This window comes from Canis lupus, chromosome 13 (assembly GCF_011100685.1).
Source record: "Canis lupus familiaris isolate Mischka breed German Shepherd chromosome 13, alternate assembly UU_Cfam_GSD_1.0, whole genome shotgun sequence".
NCBI lineage: Eukaryota > Metazoa > Chordata > Mammalia > Carnivora > Canidae > Canis > Canis lupus.
In genome coordinates this window covers 38,851,238-38,872,740 of record NC_049234.1, presented here as the reverse complement: position 1 = coordinate 38,872,740, position 21,503 = coordinate 38,851,238, and the positions used below count along the sequence as shown (strand labels likewise).

Sequence of the window (21,503 nt, the reverse complement as noted above, 5' to 3'; positions counted from 1 at the left end):
GGAGGGTGGCTTGATGACTCAGTTAAGCATCCAACTCTGGGTTCAGCTCAGGTCATGATCTCAGGGTCATGAGATCAACCCCACATCAGGCTCCACGATCAGCATGGAGTCGGCTCCTTCTGCCTCTCCCCCACAATAAATATTTTAAAAATTAAACTGGAAGTAAAACTTCCTAACTCATTCTATGAGGCTCAGATTACCCTCAGAGAAACAAAAACTAGGTACCTATATCCCTTATGACTACTGATGCAAAATCCTCAATAAAATACTAGCAAACCATGGGATGCCTGGGTGACTCAGCATTGGAGCGTCTGCCTTGGGCCCAGGGCATGACCCAGGGGTCCTGGGATCAAATACCGCATTGGGCTCCCCACAGGGAGCCTGCTTCTCCCTCTGCTTGTGTCTCCGCCTCTCTATATATATCTTTCATGAATCAATAAAACCTTTTTAAAAAATTCTAGCAAAGAAAATTCAATAGACTATTGGAAAGGATTATACACTATGACCAAGGGGAATTTATCCCCAGAATGAAAGAATGGTTAACATCAAAATCAGTCATTGTAATTGATCACATTATCAGAATGAAACAAACAAAAAAAAAAACCCTACTTGATCTTTTCAACGGATACAAAAAAAGCTTTTGGTAAAACTTCAGTTTCTTGATAAAAACACTCAATAAACCAGAAATAAAATGAAACGTCCTCAGCATGGTAAAAATCATATAGAAAAACCTAATATAATACATAATGGTATAGACTGAAGGCTTTAAGATCAAGAACAAGTAAAGGATGCTCGCTTTTGCTACTTCTATTCAAGAAAGTACTGGAAATTCTAGCCAGAGCAATTAGGCAAGGGAAGTGAATACAAGGCACCCAAGTTGGAAAAGAAGTTAAACTGTGTTAACAGATTACATGACCTTATATGAGGAAACCCTAAAGATTACACACACCAAAAAGAAAAAAACAAGACAAAACAAAATCTTAGGAACAAACTAATTCAGCAAAATAGCAATATACAAAACCAGGACATAAAAATTAGTTGCATTCCATTAATTAAAAAAAATTAAGAGGGACCCCTGGGTGGCTCAGTGGTTGAGCATCTGCCTTTGGCTCGGGCCATGAACCCAGGGTCCCGGGACCAAGTCCCACATCGGGTCCCTGCTGGGAGCCTGCTTCTCCCTCTGCCTGTGTTTCTGCCTCTCTCTCTCTGTGTCTCTCATGAATATATAAATAAAATCTTTTAAAAAGAAAAGAACATTTAAACAAATGGAAATATATCCTATGTTCATGGAAGGCTTGATGGATTCACATGACAATACCATCCTAACTGATCTATAGATTCAATGCAATCCCTATCAAAAGCTGTGATTTTGCAGAAATAGAAAATCCCATCCTAAAATTCATATGGAATCCCAGATAGGGATCCCAAATAGCCAAAATAACCTTGAAAAAGAACAAAATGGAGGACTCCCTTCCTGATTTCTAAACTTCCTATAAAGCTACAGAAAATGACAATATGGTGCTGGCATAAGGACAGATGAACAGAATAGAACCCAGCAATAAACCCCTGCATTGTATGGTCAATTGATTTTAGATAAGGGTGCCACGACCATTTATGAACTGTTTGTGTTTCCCCTCCGTCCCACCCTACTATTCATGATGTTGAAGCTCTAACCCAATGCGACTGTATTTGGAGATAGGGCTTGTTAACTGGTAATAAAGGTTAAATGAGATGAAAAAGGTGGGGCCCTAATCTGATAGGGCTGATGCCCTTATAAAAGGAAGAGACATCTGAGATATTCTCTCCCATGCCAGGACACAGTGAGAAGGCAGCTGTATTGAAGCCAGGAAGAGAACCCTCACTAGGGCTGAATCATCCAGCACCTAGATCTCAAACTTAGTTTCCAGAACTATGAGAGTCAAATTTGATTTTGATAAATTTGCATTTTAAGCCACCAGGTTTGTGGTATTTTTATGGTAGCCTAAGCCAATACAGGCATAGCTGGTTTTATTGTGCTTTGCTTTATTGTGTTTCTTGCAAACTGAAGATGTGTGGCAATCCTATGTTGACCAAGTCTATTGGCACTATTTTTCCAACAGCAATTTATTCACTTTTTGTCTGTCACATTTTGGGAATACTACAAATACTCTCAATACTTCAAACTTTTTCACTATTTTTTTAAAGATTTTATTTATTCATGAAAGAGAGAGAGAGAGAAAGGCAGAGACACAGGCAGCGGGAGAAGCAGGCTCCATGCGGGGAGTCTGATGTGGGACTCGATCCCAAGACTTGATCCTGAGACTTGATCTCGAGACTTCAGGATCATGCCCTGGGCAGAAGGCAGGGGCTAAACCGCTGAGCCACCCAGAGATCCCCCAAACTTTTTCACTATTATATTTGTTATAGGAACCTATAACCAGTCATTATGATTTGCTGAGAGTTCAGATACCATTTTTTAGAAATAAAGTGTTGAAGGTTTGTACACTGTATTTTTAGATATGTCACTGCACACTTAATACACACTGTAGTGTAAACAAAACATTTATATGAACTGAAAAACCAGAAATTCATTTGACTTGCTTTACTGAGATATCTGCTTTATCAGAGTGGTCTGGAGCTGAACACACACTATCTCTGAGATATGCCTATACTATTCAACGGGGATAACTGTGTCTTTTCAAAAAATGTTGTATGGAAAATTGGATGCAAAAGAAGTTGGACCCTTACCTGATACCATATATAAAAGTCAACTTATAATGGATCCAAGACCAAAACCTTAGACCTAAAGCTATAAAACTCAGAATAAAAGGGGAGGGGGGGGGCAAATCTTCCTAACCTTGCATTTAACAGTTTCTTGGTTATGATAACCAAAGCATAGGCAACAAAAGAAAAAATAAACTTCATAAAAATTAAAAATTTGTGTGCATCAAAGGACACAAGAGTAGATAGAACTCACAGAATAAGAGTAAATATCTGCAAATCGCATATCTGATAAGGGACCACCATGAAAATACACAAAGAACTCCTACACCTCAAAACTTAAAAAATAATTAAAAACCCAATTCTAAAATGGGCAAAGCAGGATCCCTGGGTGGCGCAGCGGTTTGGCGCCTGCCTTTGGCCCAGGGCGTGATCCTGGAGACCCGGGATCGAATCCCACATCGGGCTCCCGGTACATGGGGCCTGCTTCTCCCTCTGCCTGTGTCTCTGCCTCTCTCTCTTTCTCTCTCTGTGACTATCATAAATAAATAAAAATAAAATAAAATAAAATGGGCAAAGGACTTGGACAGATATTTCTCCAAAGAAGACAGACAAATGGTCAATAAGTGCCTGAAAAGATGTTCAACATCATTAGTCATCAGAAAAATACAAACCAAAACCACAATGAGAAACCATTTCACACCCATTAGGATGGATACTATTTAAAAAAAAATAAATAACAAGTGTTGATAAAGATGTAGGGAAATTAGAACCCTCTATTCGTTGCTGCTGGGAATGTACAAGGGTAAATGGTACGTGGCTGTAAAGTGGTACAGCCACTGTGGAAAAGTCTGGCCGTTCCTCAAAAGGTAAAGGTAGAAGAATTACCATATGATCCAGCAATTTCGCTCCCAGAATTACACCCAGAAGTATTGAGAGTAATGATCCAAGGGATGCCTGCATGGCTCAGTTGACTAAGCAACCAATTCTTGATTTTAGCTCAGATCATGATCTCGGGGTCATGAGATCAAGCCCCACATAGGGCTCTGCCATGGTTGTGGAACCTGCTTAAGATTCTCTTTCTCTCTCTGCCCCTACCTCCACCCCCACTGCTCATGCACTCTCTCCCCTACCCCCAAAAAGGTCAAAAAAAGATACTTGTGCACCCACTCGCAGCAGTGTATGCACAACAGCCAAAAGGCAGAAACACTCAAGTGTCTATTAACAGATGAGTGAATAAACAAAACATGGTATCTACGAACAAAGTCATATTTTTCAGACATAAAAAAGCATGACATTCTGATACAGGCTACAAAATGGATGAACCTTGAGGACATTATGCAAAGTGAAATAAGCCAGATATAAAGGGAAAATATTGTATTATTCCACTTATGAGGAACCTAGAATAGGCAAATTCATAGAAAACAGAACAGAGATTGTCAGCGGCTAAGAGGAGGAAAAGAGGGGAGTTATTGTTTAATGGGTATAGACTTTGTTTCAATTAAAAAAAAACAGTAGTGATGGTTATACAACACTGTGAATGTACTTAATGCCACTGAACTATACATGTAAAAATGGTTAAAATGGTAAATTTTATGTTATGCATATATACCACAATGAAAACGGCAATTATCAACTCTATTACAAAGACACACAGAAAAGTATGACTATGTTAATCTTTTAAATTTACAATACGTAAAAACATGTAAATATGTAGAATTCTTTCCAGTGTGAGTTTTCTAGGATTAAAGAATAGCAATAGGTGAAGATCCTATGTGCTACAATGACAAGCACACAGTATTTCCTTTTTTAAATGCTCTTAATTATGTGTGAAAGGAAACTTATATCAGCAGTGACAGATTCTTTTCCTAAGTGGGGGAGAACTTCTTTTTGCTTAATCCTCTTAATTTCTCTAAAATGAACATGCACTGCTTTTGGTTTAAGAAAAGAATTTTTGTTGCTTGTTTTTAATTAGAAACGCCCGTCATCTGTAACAACACTGTGTGGACAATAAATAAGAGGGTGGGGTGGGTCATATGTAAGAAGTACATAGTGGAACTCATGAATCCTCCTCCATGATCACCTCGAGAAGTCTTCCCGGAGGTGAATCCTCTGATGCTGGCACATGTTCGAACTGTGCCGGAAGGCCTTCCCACACTTGCTGCATTTGTAGGGCTTCTCGCCAGTGTGGATCCTCCGGTGCTGGATGAGATAAGTGCCCTGGCTAAAGGCTTTCTTGCAATCACTGCATTTGTACGGCTTCTCTCCGTGGTGAGACCTCTGGTGATGGATGAGTCTGGAACTGTTGTGGAAGGCCTTCCCACACTCACTACACTTGTATGGCTTCTCTCCTGTGTGAATCCTCTGATGCTGGATAAGGTGTGTGCTCTGGCTGAAGACTTTGCCACAGTCATTACATTCATAGGGCTTCTCTCCAGTGTGGCTTCTCTGATGTTCAACAAGTTTGGTTTTTTGGATGAAGGCTTTCTCACATTCATTACATTTATAGGGTTTCTCACCAGTGTGAATTCTTTGATGTTGGATAAGGTTAGAACTTTGGGTAAAGCCTTTGCCACATTCTTTACACTCAAACGGCTTCTCCCCAGTGTGGGTCCGGCGATGTCGGATAAGGATTGAGCCATCACTGAAGGCTTTCCCACAGTCGTTACACTTATAGGGTTTCTCTCCAGTGTGGATTCTCTGGTGATATATAAGGGAAGAATAGGCGCTGAAGTGTTTCCCACAATCACCACACTTGTAGGGCTTCTCCCCAGTATGAATTCTCTGATGCTTCATGAGGTTGGGCCTCTGATTGAATGTCTTCCCACACTCACCACAACGGTAGGGGATCTCGCCTGAGTGCATCCTTCGGTGATTGATGAACTCGCAGCTCTGGCTGAAGGCTTTCCCACACTCATCACATTTGTAGGGCTTCTCTTCACTATGAAGCCGCTGGTGTTTGACAAGATTAGCACTGTACCTGAAGGCCTTCCCACAGTAACCACAATAATGTAATTTTTTCCCAAGAGGAATTTTCTGATCTTCTTTAACAACTAAATTTGCACTGAAGAATTCCCCAGAATCATGGACAATATTTGTCTTTTTTGACCTGTGTACACGCTTGTGGTTATTGAGGTATGATCTCTGTTCGAAACTCTGTTCACATATATCGCATTTGTGAGGTCTCTGATCAGAGACAGGGCTTGACCGAAACCTGAGGCCTCCCCCAGACTCCTGAATGCTGTCCTCACTGGTCAGTGGGACTGGCCTCAGGTCTCTCTGCTCCATATGCTTGTCCAGGCTCTCCTCTGGCTCCCTGCTCCATGCAGGGATCTCTTCAGGATCACGTCCCTGGGGAACAGCCCCCTGGAGTTGATCCAGTTCTTCCCTATCAAGCATCTCCTCCGAAGACAACTCCTTAAATTCAGTCCTGGCCCCATGACCTGGAACAACAAACACTACATCTTAGGACCACCTGTCCTGACCTGAGAAGGAAAATAGGAAGATGGTACCCACCACCTGTACAGTATCAATTCCATCATCTCCAAAGTCACAACACCTTGCAGAGATGAGAGCCGGTAGCTTAGAGGCTTAACGACCTCACCTAAGGCTGCAATCTTACAGCAGTACAAGTATTTCAACCCAGGCTTGACCAATTCTTCTGCCTGCCTTCTGCCTAAGTGGGGCTTGTAGGATGTAGGTCCTCATCAGAAAAGTACAGAAGATGGAAGCTTCATACCACCATAGAGACCAGAGGGGCCCTGAAAGTCATGGAGGGCATCTGACAAAGAATTGAGTCTAAGGCCACCTCACAATAGCAAATCTACTCCCAAAATTTATGGTAGGAAAACCAGTTGCCTCCTCAGGACAGAGAGGGCTAATGTCATGCCAACCATGGACTGCAGAGTACACCAAGACCCTTAGCCCTCCTTAGCAGGCCGAACCCATTCTCTGGGCTTTTCTCAAGAGGCCTGAGAGATTGGGATGCCTGGTGGCTCAGTGGTTGAGGATCTGCCTTTGGTTCAGGGTGTGATTCTGGGGTCCTGGGATCGAGTCCCACACTGAGCTCCCTGCATGGAGCCTGCTTCTTCTTCCTCTGCCTATGTCTCTGTTTCTCTCTGTGTGTCTCTCATGAATACATGAATAAAATCTTGGAAAGAAAAAAAAAAAAAAAGAGAGGGAGAGAGACCTGAGAGGCAACCCAGTTAACCATCAGCCCCTTAAACTCAAGATGCCATACAGAATACTTCCTGATACCCTTAAGCCTCCATTCCTTGGTTCCTTGACTAGCCATTCATACACCAACTCCAACTGCAGAAATATGGTACCAGAATGCATTCTCTGTGAGCAAGAGAAACATGCACAACAATCCCAAAATAAGGATAACCAAATATCAACAAGAATGGAGATAAAAAAAAAAAAAAAGAATGGAAATAATCTGTGGCATATTCATATGACAGAACACTGTATGGCAATGGAACAGAATGTATGCTGTACAACATGGCAGCCCTCAGATACCCGAATTGACCAGACACAGAGCTAATGGGCAGAGTGGCATCCAGGAGTTAGAGAGGGACCCTATGAGGAGCAGTGGGAAATGACACGTGAGGCCCAGTGGGCATTCTGGGAGCTAGAAAGCGTTCGCATTTTGATTTACAAGATGATTTCTTTTTTGAGATTTTTTTTTCCAGATTTATTTACTTATTTATGATAGACATAGAGAGAGAGAGAGAGAGAGAGGCAGAGACACAGGAGGAGGGAGAAGCAGGCTCCATGCTGTGAGCCCGACGTGGGACTCAATCCCGGGACTCCAGGACTGCGCCCTGGGCCAAAGGACAGGCACCAAACTGCTGAGCCACCCAGGGATCCTCTACAAGATGATTTTTTATAAAAATTCACTGAGTTATAAACTTAGGGTTTATCCTGGTTCTGGAAGTATTGTTATTTGAATAAATAAATTCACAAAACAGAAATTCAAGTCTTTTAGCCAGTACTTGCTTCTTAGGACATCATCAAGACACGTGCAAAATAATGCTTATCAGAGTTGTCCACAGCAATGAAACTAGAGAGCACCCTTCCCACTGCCACTTCCAGCAAAAGCAGTGACTGAGACTTGTGGGCATAAAAATGGACACTCAGTGAGTGAAAAAGGAGATGACAGCAGTACACAAGGGATCACTGCATTCCTGTCAAGAAGCAACATTCAGGGACGCCCGGGTGGCTTAGGGGTTGAGCGTCTGCCTATGGCTCAGGGGTGATCCTGGGATTGAGTCCCACATTGGGCTCCCTGCAGGGAGCCTGCTTCTCCCTCTGACTGTGTCTCTGCCTCTCTCTCTGTGTATCTCATGAATAAATAAATAAAATCTTTGAAAAAAAAAAAAAGAAGCAACATTCATATATGGATGTGGACAGGCCGCATAAGAAAGGGGACAACAGGCGCACAACGGAACACACTGGTATGTGGTTGATTAGACGTTCTCTCTTCTTTGTATTGGTCTATAACTGTCAAGTGGATAATGTAGACAAGGAGAATGAAGTGATGGTCTCCATCACTATGGCCCTATCTGACCCTCCTCATAGGGCATGAGCTCTGAAGGGCAGGGCTCCATGGGGTCCAGCGTTCCCTCTTCTCTGCCAACAATTCCCCCTTTCACTCTCCTAGAAGATGCAGCTCAAGAATCACCACACTGAGGCACCCAGGCTGATGGGGGTGACCTGGATTTCAACATCAGCCACTCCTAGGGTTACCATGCTGGCCCTGATGCACCTTGTTCTAAATGCCCGAGTCATTAACCACACACCTTGGACTCTGACAAATGCCTGTTGAGCAACTGTTAGGAAGTGGCCCCCCCTCACGCACCTGAGACACTGACTCTCAGTCGCTCTGTCCCCTTGGCGCCCTGTGCATCCAGGTCCCATGGCTCATCCCCTCGCTCCAACTGCGTGATCACCCCAGGCTTGGGACCTGCAGGTCCAGCTCCTGGGAAGAAAATGGGGCCTAGGGTTGGTGCCAAGGATGCAGGGCTGCACTGAGTGGAACCTCATCTGGGACTGTAGCAGGAAGGAGAAGCACAGGCAAAGTGGGGAGCTGGGAAGTCTGGACACTCTGGCAGGTTGGGATGGTCATGAAGATGAGATCTGAGCATTGGAACAAGAATGCAGGGTGCTCTCTCCACCTAGAGGTATGCACTCCCTCTAGGAATGGATTGGGCCTGCGGCAGGGAGGCAGTCTTATCTGGGAGCTTAGAGGAGAGAACCACCAACCCGCCCCACCTGGCCCTCCCTTTGCAAAGACCAGGCCTGTCAAGGACCAGAGGGTGAGGCCCCCAGCCCAGCCCCTGATGAGCCATCCATCCCCAGGGTTGTCCCCTGAACAGCATCCTGGTGAGGGGCCTTACCCAGGGAGACCAGATTCCTGTAGGTCTCCAGCATCACATCCCTGTAGAGGCCCCTTTGAGAAGGGCCCAGACGGCCCCACTCCTCCCGGGAGAATAGCACGGCCACGTCCTCAAAGGTCACCTCAGCCTGGAATGACAGGGGCTGCTGCAGGCCCAGGTGCAGCTTAGAGTGGGCCCTGGGGGCAGAAGCACCAGAAGCATACCAGGAATAGCAGCACAGGGGTGACGAGCCTGATGCCCTAGTATGGCCAAGGAGAGTGAGTGGCCTGAACCTTTGGCCACTAAGCCAGTAACTCTGGAAGGCTGAGGGAGTCCCAGGATCACCCCTCTTCTGCTCAACATCCCAGACCAAGATGGCTGACAGTGTCTGCTGAAGCAAAGCAGGCAAGGAAGCCCTATCTGGAGATTGCAGACCTCTCAGGGAAAACGGATGCTCACCTGGGGCAGAGCAGACAGGTGCAAAGCCTCCATAACCTGGTACCCTGGGCTTCCCAGGAGAGAAATCAGTGGTGAGTCACACTGGTGCTGAGGGAAAAGAGAAGAACACATGGAGGCCCAGCCTGGCCCCTTCTGTGGGCAGCTTCAGGACCGTTGTCATCCCCATCAGGACACAGCTAGTCTCCCAGGAAGACTCTGCTCCCTACCTGGGGCTGCCCTGCACAACCGTGCCCCCACTACAGGAATGTGTGCACAATTCCTCAGGCCATCTGTTCCCCTCGACCTTCTTGACACATCAAGCTGCCTCATTTAGTAGGAAGATTCACTTTATATGAAAGAATAAAGACAACTTATTAAGTGTTGAGTGAAAGTGGAAAAAAAATCAATACAAGGTACAGAACAAAAGTATAGACACTTAAAAATACAATACTAGTAGAAATAAGTTCAGTGTCTGAATGATGGTAAGAAATAAGAGGATTAAACTCACCTACTACAAGCACAAGAGTCTCTGATACACACACAATGCTCCTGCATAACCTAAAATACAGTAACACAGAAAGCCTGAATAGACGACAAACAACACAAACGCTAAATAAAATAAAACTGTTAACGATGTACCTTTTCTTTATTTTGTTTTTGAAGATTTTATTTATTTATTTATTTATTTATTTATTTGAGAGAGAGAGAGAGAGAGAGAGAGAGAGAGAGACACCAAGAGCAGGGGAGGGCCAGAGGGAGAGGGAGAAGCAGCCTCCCTGCTGAGCAGGAAGCTGGACTCGGGGCTTGATCCCAGGACCCTGAGATCACAACCTGAGCGAAAGCAGATGCCTAACCAACTGAGCCACCCATGCACCCCTACCTTTTACTTTTAAAGCTCTTTATTGAAATATGAAATTTATGCAGAAGTCTCAACAAATCCTGAACACACGCTCAAGGGGCAGTCACAAAGGGCCCAAGCCCACAGAACCAGCACCGAAGTCGGCCCTCCTGCCCCTGCAGGCACTGCTTCCTTCCTGAACTCCTAAGGGTACGCCTCCATTCACTTCCACCAACACACATCAGGTGTGCTTCTGGTGAACTTTATCAAGCACCTGTGCTGTCTACACTCTGGCTTCTTCCCTCCATTGTGATGCTTGTGAGCTTAATATACAATTGCTATGTGTGGTTTCGCAATATTTATACCATCAAAACAGAACTGAAAGTAAAGGGATCCCTGGGTGGCGCAGCGGTTCGGCGCCTGCCTTTGGCCCAGGGCGCGATCCTGGAGATCCGGGATCGAATCCCACGTCGGGCTCCCGGTGCATGGAGCCTGCTTCTCCCTCTGCCTGTGTCTCTGCCTCTCTCTCTCTCTGTGTGTGTGTGTGACTATCATAAATAAATAAAAATTAAAAAAAAAAATTTAAAAAAAAAAAGAACTGAAAGTAAAAATCACTAATAGAAACAAAAATAAATAATACATATTAATACAAGGAAAATCCACCCAAAACCTGTACTTACAGACAAATGCATATCTAACAACAAACTCGAAATGTAGAAACCAATACTAAACTGAAGTAGCAAAGAGCAACTGGCAAACCTCCCCTGGAACCAGAGATTTCAACACACTTCCCTCAGAAATGAATGGAACAAGTAGAGAATAGGTACTTAAAACATAGAGATTACACATTTTCCAAAATATACATTCAAAAAGATTAAGGAGCACCACAAACCAGGCAACAATGGAAGTTTCAACAAATTCCAAACATTGATACCATCTGGCAAAACATTCGCTGACCACTGTTGTTATACTGGAGATATCTGATAAATACGTACCCCCTCAGGGGTGCCTGGGCGGCTCAGTCAGCTAAGCTCTGTCTTCAGCTCAGGTTATGATCGCGGGGTCCTGAAATGGTCTGCTTCTCTCCCTGCCCCTCCCCTTGCTCATGGGCATGCGCACACTTTCTCTCTAATAAATAAATAAAATGTTTTTTGAAAAGTACCCCCCCCCCAAGAAAAACATAGAAATGGAAAAGGAGGTTACATAAGGGAAAACGTCCATTCTTAGTGCTCTTATTTTAGGACAAGAGAGACTGAAATAAATGATCTGAACTTTTTTTTTTTTTAAGATTTTATTTATTCACAAGAGACACACAGAGAGAGAGAGAGAGAGAGAGAGAGAAAGCGAGGCAGAGACACAAGCAGAGGGAGAAGCAGGCTCCATATAGGGAGCCCGATGTGGGACTCGATCCCGGGGCTCCAGGATTATGCCCTGGTCCAAAGGCAGGTGCTAAACACCTGAGCCACCCAGGGATCCCCCTGATCTAAACATTTAATAAAAAATTAAACACAGACTAAAAAAAGTAATTAAAAAAAATAATAAAATAAAAAATAAAAAAATAAAAAAAGTAATTCAAGAAAAGAAGAAAATAAAGGATACTCGATTTAAAGAAACAACATAATCTCTCAACAGTGCTGTTAAAACACAAAAACATTTGGTAAGTCCAATGGGGGGCAGAAAAGAGATGGAAAAAGATATATTTCAAAAAAAAAAAAAAAAGAAAAAGAAATATTTCTAAGAACAGAAAGAGGAGTACCTGGGTGGCTCAGTGGTTGAGTGTCTGCCTTTGGCTCAGGGCGTGATCCCAGGGTCCTAGGATCAATTCCCACATCAGGCTCCCCACAGGAAGCCTGCTTCTCCCTCTGCCTGTGTCTCTGCCTCTGTGTGTCTCATGAATAAAAAGAATCTTAAAAAAAAGAAAAGAAAGAAAGAAAAAGGGGACATAATCCTACATACCATATATGCAGCAACAGTTATCAGAGTGTGATCCAAGACCCTGGGGACAAAATGGTAAAACTTTATTGAAGGACATCAAAAAGACCTATGGAGAAACAGTGCTCATAAACAGGAAGATGCAATATCATAAAAATGTCAATTATCCCCCAAGTAAATCTATTAATTCTGTACAACCAAAATTGCAACAGGACATAACATAAAATCTGATCAAAATGATTCAATATCGTAATGATCCAGATTACCAAGGCAATGCTAAAAAAGAACTAAGGTAGACAGAGGCACGCCCTACCACATCAAGACTTACTGTAAGGCTATGGTAACAAAAGTGAGGCGTAAGCATAGCAAAGAAATTAATGAACAGATCTGTGCCTGCAATAAGGACATAATGGCATGCTATCAAAATGGTACCAACACAACTGATCTTCTACAGGAAAGTAAAATTCAGGGACGCCTGGGAGGCTCAGCGATTAAGTGCCTGCCTTCGGCTCAGAGCATGATCTCGTGGTCCCGGGATCAAGTCCCACATTGGGCTCCCTGAGTGGAGGCTGCTTCTCCCTCTGCCTGTGCCTCTGCCTGTGTGTGTCTCATAAGCAAATAAATAAAATCTTAAAGAAAAAAAAAATTGCTATTGTGAAGCATTTTGTATTTTCCCCAATCTGTGGGGAGATAAGTCTTGAATTTGCATTTCTTTAGTTCTCAATGACATTGAAGATCTTTTCACATATTTATTAGACTGATTTCATTGTTTATGAATTCCCAAGTCATCCTGTGTTCATTTCTTAAAATAAATGGTCTTTTTACTTTAAAATATATTCTGTGTATCTTTTCTTATGTATTAAGTATGTTTGCAAATACCTTTCACTCTGCAGCTTGTCTTTTAATTTTGTGGTGTACAGAAAAATTTTGGAGTAAAATTAAACTTTTCTTTGATGTACTGTATTTCCCATATTATTTTAATAGCTATAATACATTTTTTAAAAGATTTTATTTATTCATTCACGAGAGAGAGAGAGGCAGAGACACAGGCAGAGGTAGAAGCAGGCTCCATGCAGGGAGCCCGACATGGGACTCAATCCCATGACTCCAGGATCGCGACCCCGGCCGAAGGCGCACTAAACTGCTGAGCCACCAGGCTGCCCTATAGCTATAATATTTTTTTTTAAGATTTTATTCATTTATTCATGAGAGACACAGAGAGAGAGAGAGGCAGAGAGAGAAGCAGGCTCCTCTCATGGAGCCCAACATGGGACTCGATCCCAGATTCCCGGATCACGCCCTGAGCTGAAGGCAGACACTCAACCGCTGAGCCACCCAGGTGTCACTAGCTATAATATTTTTAAATATTTATTTATTTATTCATGAGAAACACAGAGAGAGAGATAAAGAGACACAGGCAGAGGGAGAAGCAGGCTCCCTGCAGGGAGCCCAAGGCAGGACTCAATCCTAGGACCCCAGGATCACACCCTGAGTGAGCCAAAGGTAGACGCTCAACCGCTGAGCCATCCAGGCCTCCCGCAAATGTTAAAGACATAAGGAAAAGGGGATCCCTGGGTGGCTTAGTGGTTTAGCACCTGCCTTCGGCCCAGGGCATGATCCTGAGGCCGGGGGATCGAGTCCCACATCAGGCTCCCTGCATGGAGCCCGCTTCTCCCTCTGCCTGTGTCTCTGCCTCTCTATGTCTCTCATGAATAAATAAATAAAATCTTTAAAAACAAAAAAGGATTAGTGAAACCACTAAGTGTAGAGTATCAATACTACATTATGTATGTAGATTTTTTAAAGATTTTATTTATTTATTCATGAGAGACACTGAGAAAGAGGGAGAGACATGGCAGAGGGAGAAGCAGGCTCCCTGTGGGAAGCCCGATGTGAGACTCGACCCCAGGATCACGCCCTGAGCCGAAGGCAGATGCTCAACCACTAAGCCACCCAGATACCCCTATGTATGTAGATTTTATTTATTTTTTAAAGATTTTATTTATTTATTCATGAGAGACAGAGAGAGGCAGAGACACAGGCAGAGGGAGAAGCAGGCTCCATGCAGGGAGCCCGACACGGGACTCGATCCTGGGACCCCAGGACCACCTCCTGGGCCAAGGCAGGCGCTAAACCGCTGAGTCACCCAGGGATCCCTGAATGTAGATTTTAAAACACTAGTAAGTGTGTAGAGGTATAAGAAAACGTGCTGACAGAAAAGTAACAATCAACAGAGTGAAAAAGGCATCTAAGAGATGGGAGATAAGGGGATCCCTGGGTGGCTCAGCGGTTTAGTGCCTGCCTTTGGCCCAGCGCGATCCTGAAGTCCCGGGATCGAGTCCCGCGTCGGGCTAGCAGGGAGCATGCTTCTCCCTCTGCCTGTGTCTCTGCCTCTCTCTATCTATCATGAATAAATGAATAAATAAATCAATCTTAAAAAAAAAAAAGAAATGGGAGATAATATCTGCAAACCATGTATCTGATTAGGAATTAAGAATTAGGATCTAGGGGCACCAAAGCACCTGGGTGGCTCAGTGGCTGAGCGTCTGCCTTCGGCTCAGAACGCAACCCCGGGGTCCTGGGATGAGGTCCCACATCAGGATCCCCGTAGGGAGGCCGCTTCTCCCTCTGCCTGTGTCTCTGCCTCTCTCTGTGTGTCTCTCATGAATAAATAAAATCTTAAAAAAAAAAAAGAAAAGAATTAAGATCTAAGATACATAAGGACTTTACACAACTAAATACGGGGGGAAAAACTATAAAATCCAATTTAACAGGGGCAAAGAACCTCAATTTCCCCACAAAAACATACAAATGACCAACAGGTACCTGAAAAGGTGATCAACCTAATTGCAAATAAAAACCACAATGAGCTTCACCTCATAGCTGTCAGAATGAGTATTATCAAAATGCAAAAGATATGTGAGGTAAGGATGTAGAGAAAAGAAAATCTTTGTGCACTGTTGGTGGAAATGTAAATTGGTGCAACAGTTATGGAAAACAGGGTGGAGGTGCCTTAAAAAAAAATCAACCTAAGTGTCCAACAATAGATGAGAGGGTACAGGATGTAGTATATACACAATGGAATAGTACTCAGCCACTAAAGAATGAAATCTTGCCATTCGCAACTATATGGATGAACCTTGAGGGCGTTATGCTAAATGCAATAAACCACACACAGAAAGACAAATACCACATGACCTCACTGATATGTGGTATCCAAGAGAGTCGAAATCAGAGAAGCAGAGAGAAGAATGGATGGTTACCAAGGTTTGGGCCTTGGGGAAAATGGTGAGATGCAGCTAAGAGCACAAACTCTCAGCTCTGCAAGATGAGTATATTCTGGAAATCTAATATAGAGCATTGTGACTACGGTTAACAATACTGTTTTGTAACTATGAAATTTGCTAAGGGGGAGGGGGGCGCCTGGGTGGCTCAGCCTGCCTTCAGCTTGGCTCATGACCCCAGGGTCTTGGAGTTGAGACCCCCATTGGGCTCCTTGCCTTAGGGAGACTCTGCCACTCCCCCTGCTTGTGCTCTCATTCTGTGTCAAGTAAATAAATCTTTAAAAAGAAAAATTTGCCAAGAGGATAGGTCTTAAATATCCTCACAAAAACCAAAAAAGAAAAATTGTACCTAGGTGAGATGAGGAACATGCTAATTAGGTTGAATGTGATTATCTTACAATGCATGCATATATCAAAACAAACGTGTACATCTAAAATTTATACAATTCTTGTGTATCAATTACAGTCAATAAAGCTAAACAAAAACTGGGCGGCCCTGGGTGGCTCAGTGTTTTAGCACGGCCTTCAGCCCAGGGCGTGATCCTGGAGACCCAGGATGTAGTCCCGCCTAGGGCTCCCTGCATGGAGCCCGCTTCTCCCTCTGCCTGTGTCTCTGCCTCTGTGTGTGTCATGAATAAATAAATAAAATTTAAAAAAAAACAAAAACTAAACAAAAACTGCACAAAGCATATTGTTCAAAATAAGGGTTGTTTAGGGAAGCAAATGGGATTGGGGACCCTGAGTCTAACAGCAGTTTCACTTCAACAGCTTTCCTTTCCTTAAAAGCATTCTTCCACCTCAACAGGGGTGCACCTGGTGGTTCGGTCAGTAGAGCACGTGGGTCTTCATCTCTGGGTGCCAAGGGCAGGTCCCACTTTCGCATGGAGCCTGAATTATAAAAAAGGGTGGGGAGAGGGGCAGGCCCCAGGCTAGCTCTAGACCTTGCGATTGCGGCTGGAAACTTTTTTTGTTGTTGTTTTTAAGGGCGCCTGGGTGGCTGAGGTTAACGGGCTCAGGTCATGATCCCAGGGTCCTGGGATCCAGCGCCCCACGGGCTCCCTGCTCAGCAGTCGGCCTCTCCCTCCGCCCCTCCCCCGGCTCCTGCATGCACGCTCTCAAATGAGTAAGATCCTTAAAAAAAGTTTTCTTAAATGTATTTTCAAAGCACAAAAACACGGTGCATTTTTTATTTAAAAAGTCTTAAATGTCAGACCTTGAATAAAAGCCTCTAAGAAGAGAAACAATTTGCCTGCTGAGAGGAACTGGAGCAGCAGCAGCAAAGGGTGAGGAGGGAGAGCGGAGGCTGCAAGGGGCGGGGAGGCCAGACGCGGAGAAGAGGACGGCAAGGAGCGCCCCAGCCTCGACTGCTCCCAGCTACACAGCAGGGGCGGAGGGAGATGGGAGCTGGGGGGGGGGGAGAAGGGGAGGGGGATAGGGGGCAGGGCGGCGGGTGAGAGTGTCGGGGGAGGCGGCGGGAGGGACAGGGGGTGGGCCCCCGGGCCGGGGCGCGAGTGCGAGGCCGGCCGCGGCCTTCGGCGCCGTGGGCCGGGGCCGGGGAGGGGAGCGGCGCCCGGGCGGCGGCCGGGGAGGGGGCTCTCGGGCGGGGCCGGCGGCGGAGAGCCGTCGGGGGCCTCCCGGAGCAGGCTGCCGGGGGGGGCCGGGTCGCAGCGGCGCGGGGACTGCAGGGCCGGTCGCCGCCGCCCGCCGGCCCACACTCACCTCAGCCGCCGAGGAGCCGCCGCCCGCCGCGCCCTCCGCGCCAATCGGAAGCCGCCGGAAGTGACGCCACCCCCCCGCGGGCCGCTCTGGGAAACGGCCTCGTCTCGATCGTGAGCCGCCTCGAGGCGCGGGACACGCAAGGCGCGGCCACTAGGTGGCAGCCCAGAGCCACGACCTGACGCTCCCGAACCCCCGAACCCAGGCAGCGGGGGGAGGCCTTTGATTTTCTATGAAAACGTCGCTCTTCGCCGGGGAGGGCGCTGGCACCAAGGGATCGGGCCTTTTAGCTAGGCCGAGAAGCCACGTGGTCACCGGGTCACGGGGGCACTGAACCCACTCCCACCCTGAGCCTCGCGCACTCCAGGGGGAAGGCTTCCTTGGGTACCTGCTGCTGGAGCAAACCCTCCCTGATGGCCACCTTATTCAGAAGGGTAAAACAATGGCAGGTTAGTTTGCTGTCCAGGGAACCAAGCCCAGACCCTCTGCTCATGCGTAAACCTCACCCTCCTCTCTGCTCCACCATGGCCTAAGTGGAGTGGGTAATAAATGAAGAGGAGGAAGGCGAGACCTGGGGGCAAGGCTCATGCTAGACAAGTGTGGACCCTGACATCAAGGAGCCACCTGGCAGCCACAGCCTCACAACCGAGGGGGCAGACTGGTTCTCAGGCCCTCGTGGAGTGCATACCAGGAGCACTGCATGTCAGCCAGCCACCCACCACCTCCCCCCCCCCCAACCTCCTTCTCTCAGCAACTGATTAGGCACAGTGGCCCACAGCCCCTGCTTTTGCTCTGGCTCAAAAGCAGCACTGGCAGGGGGCTCTGGGGAGCCCCAAGGCACTAAAGAGCCCCACTACCATCTCCGTGCCAGGTTGGCTCCACATCATCTACCCAAGTTTAGGACCAGGTACCAGGGGTGGCACAGGAAGCCCATTGGGTCTGAGAAACTAATCTGACTCCATCCTGCTCCTCCCACTGCAGGAGGGCTTCCTGGCTCTCCAACCTGTGGTTTTGGGAGTACTGCTCTCACCCCTAAGTGTCCACCCCCTCACCCAGATTCCCCAAGTTCTCAAGAGAAGTTAATGCACATGAGTGGGATCCTCAACTCCCTGTGCAGCTGGTGGACAGGAGGGGGTGTCCCAGTAGCACCCCCACCTCTTCTCTCCAGAGCTGTCACAATTTCCTGGTGCATCCAACTTCATCTTCCTCCTTCCTACATCAAAAGCTCCATGGCAGTCCTCCAAGCAAGGACCCTTCCCTCTGAAACCATAGGCAAGCACAACTTGGTGGCAGAAGGACACACTTTATTGAGCCCCTCAAGCCTAGTTCTCCTTCTCCTGCACAGTCTTGGTTCCCCGCAGACGCCCAGTCCGGCGAGCAGCAATAAGACCCACTTTGCGGCCAGCAGGGGCATCTCTGCGGATAGTAGAGGGTTTGCCGATGTGTTGGTGGTTGCCACCTCCAAAAGGATGCTCCACAGGCTGCAGACAGAAGAAAACGGCAGACATTAATATTGGGGTGTGGACTTCACCTACCTCAGAACCTGGGTTAAGAGCAGATCGACTGACCTGTGCCATTAAACTGTAACCTAGAGCCTCACTCTACAGACCCTCTATCACAGGAGAGACACTGCAGGAAAGGACCAGTCCAGCTAGCCTCCCACCCCCAATCCCTGAAAGCCCCAACCGCCCATCTCTGGGCTACTTACATTCATGGCCACACCCCGCACACGTGGCCAGCAATTCCTCTTTGCCTTGTACTTGTGGTAAGCACGGCCAGCCTTCAGAATGGGCTTGTCAATGCGGCCACCTCCAGCGACCACACCTGTCGGGAAGACCAGAAACCCTGGGGAAGTGCACCATACACTCCCAGCACCTCAAGACCCTATCAAGCAGAACATCCTTACCAGTGACCCAGCCTCACATTCAGCACTCTAACGTACTCACACACCGTCAGTGTTCCCAAATCTCAGGAACACGTTGCCAACTACCACCACACAGTAAGCCCCCCTGCAGCCTAGCAAATGACCTCAAGTTTCTTGAGGATTGCTGGGGCAGTCAAGCCAGGGCTCTGCCCACAACGTCTGTAACAGCTAACTTGACCCATGACTCTCCAGGAAGGCCTCCAACTTTGACCTGTCTTGGTGGGCAGGTCACTCGCTCTAACCTCCAAATGCCAACAGGAAGGCTGACCCAGTCAGTCACGTACAGCAACCAGTTTTACCTATTTTGTAAGCATATACTCAAGAACGTTCCTTGGCTGGGGAACCTCGGTAACTGAGTGGGGTGGGTGTCCAGCTCTTGGATCTGGTCATGATCTCACTAATTGCAGATTAAAGGGCGGAAAGTGCTTGAATATTCTCTCCCTCTGCCCTTACTCCCCAGCTTGTGTGTGTACTCTCTCAAGTGAACCTTTTAGGGGGATCCCTGGGTGGCTCAGTGGTTTAGCGCCTGCCTTCGGCCCAGGGCGTGATCCTGAGCTCCTGGGATTGAGTCCCACATCGGGCTCCCTGCATGGAACCTGCTTCTCCCTCTGCTGTGTATCTCTCATGAGTAAACAACATCTTTAAAAAAGTTAAAAAATAAGCCTTTAAAAAAAAGTTAAATCTTAAATAACGAAACTATTCTTCGGGTTTGCCACAATTCAAAGTTGCCAGAATAGCAAAACAAACAAACCAGGTTTCAAATCCCCTTAAAGTAATTACCAGGTAGCTTAAAGAAAGTCACCCGCCCCTAAAAAGACTATTAACCCCATGGGTGTAGGAGAAGCAAGTGTGGAATCCCGGGTGAAGCCAGAGCCCAGAGAAGTCTGCCTAACGAATCGGGGTCCGGCCTCACCCACCTCCCAACCAGCGACGGAGAGACCCGCTGAACCCACCCCACAGGGTAGCAGCCCGGGTCCCGCCGCTCACTGCTCACAGGCAAACCCATCGCGCCCGACTCCGCCGCCACTCACCCACCACGGCTCTGTTGGCGGAAGAAATGACCTTCTTTGAACCGGACGGCAGCTTCACTCGGGTCTTCTTGGTCTCCGGGTTGTGGGAGATGACAGTCGCGTAGTTCCCGGAGGCTCGGGCCAACTTGCCCCTGTCACCAGGCTTCTCCTCCAGACAGCACACGATGGTGCCCTCGGGCATAGTGCCCACCGGGAGCACATTGCCTATGTTGAGCTGGGCTGCGAGGAGAAGCGCCCCGGTCAGGAGCTCGGCTCCCTGCAGCCTTCTTCCGCAGCGACCGGCGCCCAACACGTCCCAGGCCTACCTGACCAGGCTGGTGCTAGCAAACACCCTACCCCAAGGTCCTGAGCTCCGCCCGTACGTTCCTCTGCGCCAGGGCACGCGCCCCCCCGCGCCCCCCCCCCCACCAGGCCAGGACCCGTCCCCGACCCACCCCGACCCCCGTCCCGACAAGAGCCTCACCTTTCTTGCCGCAGTACACGAACTGGCCAGTGTGGATGCCCTCGGCGGCGATGAACAGCTCCGTCCGCTTCTTAAACCGGTACGGATCCCGGAAGACGACCTTGGCGAGGGGTGCCCCGCGGCCCGGGTCGTGGATGATGTCCTGCGGGCCGAGGCAGCATGAGCGGCGGGTCCGCGCGGGGCTCCCCGGGTCCTCCACCGCCCGGGACGGGGGCTCCCCGCACCTTCACGATGCCCTTGATGTAGCCGTGCCGCTCGGCGAAGTCCACGGCGCGCAGACGCGCAGCGCCCTTGCGGTGCTTCACGTGCGCGCGGAACACGGAGCCGGCGCCCTTTCTCTGCCCACGGATGACGCGGCCCATAGCGGTCTGGAGACGACTCGCGGTCAGCGCCCAGGCCGCCCAGGCGCCCCCGCCACCCTGGCCGCGGGGTCCCAGCTCCCCGGGAGCCTCCCTCCAGGTCCCGACCCCTCCGCGCCCCCATCCCTGGCCGTGCGCCCCAACCCTCTCAAGGGTCCCGCCGGGCGCCTAGCGGGCCCCCAGGGCGGCGGATGGCGGCGGATGGCGGCGGATGGCGCCGGGCCGCCCTCCACAACCACGTCCTACCTGCTGCCGAGCGCGGCCGGAAGAGGGGACGCGGCGGCGGCTGCCGCCTTATCTTCCGGGGCGGGGAAGAGAGCCGCACGACCTTCCGGCCCGGCCGCAAGCCCGGTGCACGCTGGGACTGGCGCGCTTTCCGACCGCAGGAGCGTCTGCGCAGGCGCAGTAGGAGCCCGGACCCGCGGGGCACAGCCGGCGCGG

General features: G+C 47.9%; 2 protein-coding genes across 12 annotated transcripts in view; both read right to left on the bottom strand.

Annotated features, from left to right (window-relative positions):
* The window catches only part of ZNF34 (zinc finger protein 34), a 32,405-nt gene extending 15,074 nt beyond the window's left edge, over nucleotides 1–17,331 (bottom strand). For 4 of the 11 annotated variants that reach the window (XM_038555913.1, XM_038555914.1, XM_038555915.1 and 1 more), the window contains exons 1-5: nucleotides 17,289–17,331; nucleotides 12,310–12,349; nucleotides 9,537–9,623; nucleotides 9,099–9,225; nucleotides 8,561–8,680 (exon numbers count right to left, since the gene is read on the bottom strand). In XM_038555913.1, the coding sequence (XP_038411841.1) occupies nucleotides 8,561–8,680; nucleotides 9,099–9,225; nucleotides 9,537–9,623; nucleotides 12,310–12,312 (337 nt within the window). In that variant the 5' untranslated portion in view covers nucleotides 12,313–12,349; nucleotides 17,289–17,331. Of the gene's footprint in view, nucleotides 1–3,948; nucleotides 6,144–8,560; nucleotides 8,681–9,098; nucleotides 9,226–9,536; nucleotides 9,624–9,742; nucleotides 9,862–10,023; nucleotides 10,074–12,109; nucleotides 12,129–12,309; nucleotides 12,350–16,382; nucleotides 16,458–16,782; nucleotides 16,808–17,288 lie in introns of those variants that run through there. The other 7 variants (XM_038555907.1, XM_038555909.1, XM_038555908.1 and 4 more) reach the window with 7 other exon arrangements.
* A 1,237-nt stretch (nucleotides 17,332–18,568) lies between these two features.
* Nucleotides 18,569–21,448, bottom strand: RPL8 (ribosomal protein L8). Its single transcript, XM_038555917.1, has 6 exons — nucleotides 21,309–21,448; nucleotides 20,928–21,071; nucleotides 20,704–20,845; nucleotides 20,241–20,459; nucleotides 18,994–19,109; nucleotides 18,569–18,766 (listed from the first exon to the last, which is right to left on the bottom strand). The coding sequence occupies exons 2-6, from the start codon at nucleotides 21,063–21,065 to the stop codon at nucleotides 18,608–18,610; spliced, it is 774 nt and encodes a 257-aa protein (XP_038411845.1). The 5' UTR covers nucleotides 21,066–21,071; nucleotides 21,309–21,448; the 3' UTR covers nucleotides 18,569–18,607.
* Nucleotides 21,449–21,503: the final 55 nt, after the last annotated feature.

Bases quoted from the DNA above. Each gene is read 5' to 3' on its own strand.
- RPL8 (XM_038555917.1), bottom strand. From the start codon at position 21,065: ATGGGCCGCGTCATCCGTGGGCAGAGAAAGGGCGCCGGCTCCGTGTTC. The intron at 20,846-20,927 runs GTGCGGGGAGCC...CTCGGCCCGCAG, and splicing joins ACATCAAGGGCATCGTGAAG to GACATCATCCACGACCCGGG. The intron at 20,460-20,703 runs GTGAGGCTCTTG...TTCTCCTCGCAG, and splicing joins CGTGTACTGCGGCAAGAAAG to CCCAGCTCAACATAGGCAAT.